At 44.5% G+C, this 6,000-nt stretch overlaps 1 protein-coding gene across 1 annotated transcript in view; it reads right to left on the bottom strand.

Moving 5' to 3' along the window:
- Positions 1 to 5,704, bottom strand: part of CREB3L2 (cAMP responsive element binding protein 3 like 2) — a 114,374-nt gene extending 108,670 nt beyond the window's left edge. Inside the window, exon 1 of the mRNA XM_082255072.1 lies at positions 5,250 to 5,704. Within this exon, the coding sequence (XP_082111198.1) occupies positions 5,250 to 5,345 (96 nt within the window). The 5' untranslated portion in view covers positions 5,346 to 5,704. The remainder of the gene's footprint in view (positions 1 to 5,249) is intronic.
- Positions 5,705 to 6,000: the final 296 nt, after the last annotated feature.

Here is a 6,000-nt window from a genome sequence, read left to right on the forward strand (position 1 = left end):
AGAACAGCAGTAAAAACCAGAGAGGGGTTCTAACCCTCCACAATTCGATCCAAAACAAAAAAAAAAGTTTTTACTTTGACATAATTGAAAAGTAAAGTTGATGAACTAGTTTTCCTGGCCATCCATTGCCTAGGAGGTGTATACAGAGAGGGACATACTCTTTCTCGCATTATCCATTCATGGGGGTGACACTGGAGATAATGGTTCAGAGGAATACAAACAGGACTGGTGCATAACAACCAGCCAAGAAAAAGAACACACAAGCGTCCTCTTCAAACAATGGGGATTTGTTAGAAAGGTCAGTGTTTCGTCTCAATGGCGATGGATTGAACTTTTCAGCAGATCCTGTTGAGCAAACACACATCTTCCCGCGGCTCTGTTTACACATCTGTTTAATGCACAGAAATGGGGCTTTAAACGCAAAACCAACATGCACAAGGTAAATGGCTTCCCCTGACCTGACAACAACTTGCTAGGACCAAACAATGGGAAACAGGAGTGTAACCACACACAACCACACTACAAAACTGAGGTTGAGAGTCTAAGATCTGGTGCAGCCATGCATGGTAGCCAATCAGCTTCTAGCTTCACCTTGTTCTATTCAGCTTTGACAATAAAACCTGGAAGCTGATTGGTTACTTTGCAGAGCTGTAACAGATTTTGCACTTTCCACTTTTAGAAAATCAACCCCTAAATGTCTATATAACCCCTCACCATTTTAAATCCTTCCTTTATGCCCCATCAGCCAGATATACATCCAGAACCGCTGATGAATAGTGAAAAATCTAGCCTTTTATCATTTATTTTAAACTGCATATAGCCATTTCCGGCTTTTTGGCCATCATCAATGCAGTGTATGAAAACCATGGCCTCTATGGAGTAGGACCTGATCGTACAATACCATACACATTATGGTGAGACCTGGAATCCCTTTAACTGGGCAATTACGTCCAAGGACTGAGAAGGTCTGCCTAATCAAGTGACCATTGTGATTGGCTGTCACGGTGGTCACATGCGCAGGAGCCAGTCCTGGCAGCTCCCGATCATGTGGTCTTCTGTTCTAGGAAGACTTTACTGTGCTGTGCACTGATTCACTTTAAGGGCTTTTTGAGTTCTTTAGTCCCTTGTCACCATAACCTGTATAGTAATATCCCCCCATTATAAAATACTTTGGTTAGGTTCAAGCCATTGCGTTCCCGCTTTCATGCATTTTTAAATGCACTTTGATGCGGGTTTTGCATACACACTGAAGTGCACTTTTAATGCGTTTTTCATGTTGGCCAAAAAAAAAAAAACTTTTTTGGCTGGGTTCACACTGATGCGATTTGAATGCAGGTTTTATCCAATTCGCATGACAGGAGACTGGTAATGGGTCTCAATGGAGCCGGTTCACACATCTCTGGGGCGGCCGAATTTCACAAGGGTCCTGTGCATCCATGGCTCAATTTCAAGCAAAAATTTGAACTGGATTCGTCACTAAAACAGAGAACAGAGACACATCGGACCCCGGCTTTGAGCCGCGTCAGCACACAGTGTGAACCCAGCCCTTACCAAGGTCTAAAAATAATGCAAAAATGCATCATATATACATTTCCATGGATCATTACTCCTTTAGGTCTCAAAATGCATGAAAGCGGGAAAAAAAAAAATTTCAAAAAAGGGGTGCTGCAGCGCACAGATGTAAACAGGCCCTAGAGCATTGCCTTTGATGACACATGCGTTTTTGAAATGCGAATGTGCAAACAAAATAGCAGTCAGCCTAGCTTCACACTACTCACTAAGATACGCGAAATTTCCCTTGCAAAGTGAACACGCTTTATGCCCTTCGCAAATTAGCCTTGGGGAAAACTAGATAAGGCCTCTTTCACACGGGCTTTCCAATCAGGTCTGCCTGTCAGTTTTTCAGGCGGACCTGATCAGATGCTCCATGCATCCCTATGGAGCAGCGAAAATCTGTGAAATCCAGATTGATGGAAACCCTATTTTCCATCCATCTGGAGGATCGGATCGGATGAAAACAGACAGGCGATCCATTTCATTTTCATCTGATCTGATCTCCCCATAGAGGAGAGCCTGGATCTGACAGGTCTTTGCACAGTAAGCGCAGATGGACCTGTCACCTGCCTGCTCAGTGGGGATCGGCGGATCGATCACCGCTGGGCGAAAAGCCATGTGAAAGGGCCCCAAATGTCCATTTACAGTTGTGCAGTGCTTTAAAGCAGTAGTCCTCAACTCCGGTCCTCAGGACCCACTAACAGGCCAGATTTTAAGTATTACCTTGGGGAGATGCAGACTAGAATATTGCAATCACTGAGCAGCAAATGAGATCACCTGTTAGTGGGTCCCGAGGACCGGAGTTGAGGACCACTGCTTTAAAGCATGAGCAATAAAGCACATTATGTCATGTGTTAATGAGCGTTGCATTGAGGCAGCCTACTGAAATGAATGGGCTTCTGATGCACCAAAATGTCCCACAAGAAACAAACATGTCACAAAACATGTGCCACAACTGTTGCGCTACCATGCAATCAGGTGCATTTCAAAATGAATGGCATCACAGTACATTAATGCATTTAACATGCATAGCTAGAATGCACAGATGTAAATCTGCCCTTGGGCTTTACATCGCCTAATTATGAAAGCATTACATACATATTATACTATACATGATTTAATAGAAGGAACTTCCTAAGATGATAAAACTCCCTTGTAGGTCTCGCTCTTCCAACCACAAGTATCTGTGACTTCCTAGCACAAAAGGGGACTCCGCCACACAAAGTTTCTATAAAGGCTGTCAGTGTCAAAATATCCCAAGATGCTGTATAAATGACATGACATATACCGTAGTGAGCCCATTCACTGCAACCAACCGCCATTACTGGAATCTGGTGAGTTTAAACCATTTTCTGTCATTGTATGGGTTATTAACACTGAAGAGTGCAAGATCTGGTGAAGCTCTGCATAGAAACCAATCAACTTCCAGGTTTTATTACCAAAGCTTAAGGCCCCTTTCACACGGGCTTTCCGATCAGGTCTGCCTGTCAGTTTTTTAGGCGGACCTGATCGGATGCTCCATTCATCCCTATGGGGCAGCGGATGTCAGGGGTGACATATCCACTGACACCCACTGCTATCTGATCCGATCCGTAAAATCCAGACGGATGGAACACTATTTTCCATCTGTCTGGAGGATTGGACAGGCGGTCCATTTTCATTAGATCTCCCATAGAGGAGAGTGGGGCTTTGACAGGTCTGTCTCTGCAAAGTAAGCGGAGACGGAGCTGCCATCCGCCTGCTCAGCGGATCGATCCCTGCTGAGCAAAACAGAGTCCACCGGACGGAAAGCCCGTGTGAAAGGACCCTAAAGCCCCGTACACACGTACTGATCGTCGGCCGAACGATCGGCCGTCTTTTGTCCAGGGCTGTCGTGTCTGTTGAAAACTGCAAAAGACTGCACACGAATTTTGTCGGCCAACAACAGCCGACTGCAGAAGTGATGTCATGTGATGGTTAACTTTCCTTGTCTTTTTTCTTTTCTGAGCATGCCCAGTCTTGCTAATCGGCTGTCTGTCGGCCGAAATCTGTACTGACTGGCGAACAATCGGCCGTTCTGGTAACGGACAACAAAAATTTTAAAGTCTGCACGACAGATTCTGTTCGGCCGAAAATGCGCTGTCGGCAGTCGGAAGCATCATACTAACAAGCCTACAATCGGCCGATCGGTCATCGGCCGAATATTTATGGCCGACAATCGGTACGTGTGTACGGGGCTTTACTGTACAAGCTGTAGTTAGAAGCGGATTGGCTACTATGCACAGCTGCGCCAGATTTTGCACTCTCCAATTTTAGTAAATCAACCCCTGTGCTTTTGTCATTGCTTTCTAAATACTTTGTCTCCACTTTTCAAAATCCACATTTTTACAAATGTAACACTTGGAAACATTTGGAGTTTAAATGCAAAGAGTTCTACTTTTCAAATCCTTCACGACTTCCCCCCCACCCCCTCCTAATCACAGCCGGTAACAATCGCTGGCTTTCTTCCAGGCGCAACATCTGTAAACTCTGAGCGGGGGCCCCCTTTAAGGATGAGATCAAGTAGAAGACGAGGCGAATAAGACTGGGAAATCCTGGAATGTAATTGGCTCCTTTTATACCCTTACTAGGAACGCCAGTGGTTTGTTAAAGTTTGTTACAGTTATAGCTCCTCCCACTTCAGTTATTCCAGATGGAACAACGGAATTCAGAGTTAACACAAAAAAAATAAATAAAAAAAAAAAAGGCAAAAGAAAGACGGGACCCAGACAGCACAAAAGGCAAATGCAAAAGGAATCCTCAGAAATTGGAACAGCTGTCAATCTTCTCACTTTAAAGCACAGTAGAATTCATAATGGTCCTATTATGTGTCATAATAATAAAATATGAATATTAATCTCTTTATTATAAATTATATATATATTATTCAGGGGCTGATCAAAAGGAAATGTATATAAAGAACTACATTACATAATATACAAAGTAACATGTAAACAGATGAGTAGCAGGCACTTAGACAGAACTACCAACAGATGTGGTGCGCAAATAACAAACACTGAGACGAAACGCGTCTGGGCTACAAATGGGATAAGGGCAGATCTAGATGAGAACAGTAGACCTGCATATGGTGTTAGGTTGGACACACGTGGGGTGAATTTTTGGTAGTGTGATTGCCCTATTAAACCACCCACAAATAATCAATCGCGCTAAATGATTGATCGCTACACATAGGGAGCACAGAGGTTAGTACTGATTAATCGTTAAAGATTGCACAATAGACCAGATTTGTGCGATCAACCGTAATCGGCAGCAGCGCGATTAATCGCAGGTGACCACGGTTTAATTTTAGCAGTGTGATCATGCTACTAAAATTGCCTACAATCGATAGTTAGTGACACATAGAAAACAATGAAGCAAAGTTGTGATTAATCGCCAACGATTGCACGATGCTCCAAATTTGTGCAACCAATCGCAAGTATGCGCTGCTATAACTGCAAATTTTGGTAACGCGTTCATGCCACTAAAACCACCCATTAACGATCATCCAATCTTAAAATTTGACGTCCTGCAGCACTTCCGCCGCTCTTTGCGTCAATGGAGGTTAGCACATTTTTGTCGCGGTTGCGTTGGCGGCAGAATACGCTTGCTCATACTTCACGTTGGTGTGTAATATATATATATAAATGGTGATTTTTAACAAATTCTGATCACCTCACCGTATTGTACAGCGAGTCGCTCTCGGCCACCTCGGACAGCTCGCTCAGCTTGCGATCCCATTGGATGACGGGGTCTCCGCTTTCCAATATCTCCATTTTCTGTCCGTTATTCAAAAGCAGCGAAAAATAAATTTGGATTTCTGGGCAAAGAGGTGAAATTAGTCTGACAATAAAATCCAGCAGACCCCCAAAGCAATGGAATCAGCTGATCAGAAAAGTTTAAAGGGACTCAATGTGAAGTCAGCAAGTTGCAGATTTGAAGGGCCAAGTCTTGCAGGATGTATCTGTGCAGAGAGGGCAGTGCTGCTATGAGGATGAGGGGGAATAAGAGCGATGTGAGTGGCTTCTCTCCTGTATAGACGTCTATGGGGTCCTGTGGGAGGTCAGGGTAATAATATTGAGCACACAGCCCAAATATCCTCCGTCTCTACTGTCCACGATCAGACTGACAGTCTAAACCAGCCCCCGCCCCTACTGCTCTCCAAACACGCCCTCTCCTCTACCTCCACCAATCGTCTTTCCCTTTGCGCCAGGCTTCGTGCGTCTCAGCCAATAAGCGTGTCCCTAATGCCCCAGGGGATAAAGCAGCTGGGAAGTTCAGGAATGCGGGCGGAGCTCGGTTTGTTTGATAACTCCAGGAACCAATGGTGAAGCGAACGGAGGCGTCAACCCCGTATTAGGTGGGTGATTGATGTTATCAAGGGCCAATAAAGGTACAGAATAAGATGGCGCGACCAATCAGATAAGGACA

The sequence above is a fragment of the Pelophylax lessonae genome (genome assembly GCF_965119305.1).
Source record: "Pelophylax lessonae genome assembly, chromosome: 4".
NCBI classification, from domain to species: domain Eukaryota; kingdom Metazoa; phylum Chordata; class Amphibia; order Anura; family Ranidae; genus Pelophylax; species Pelophylax lessonae.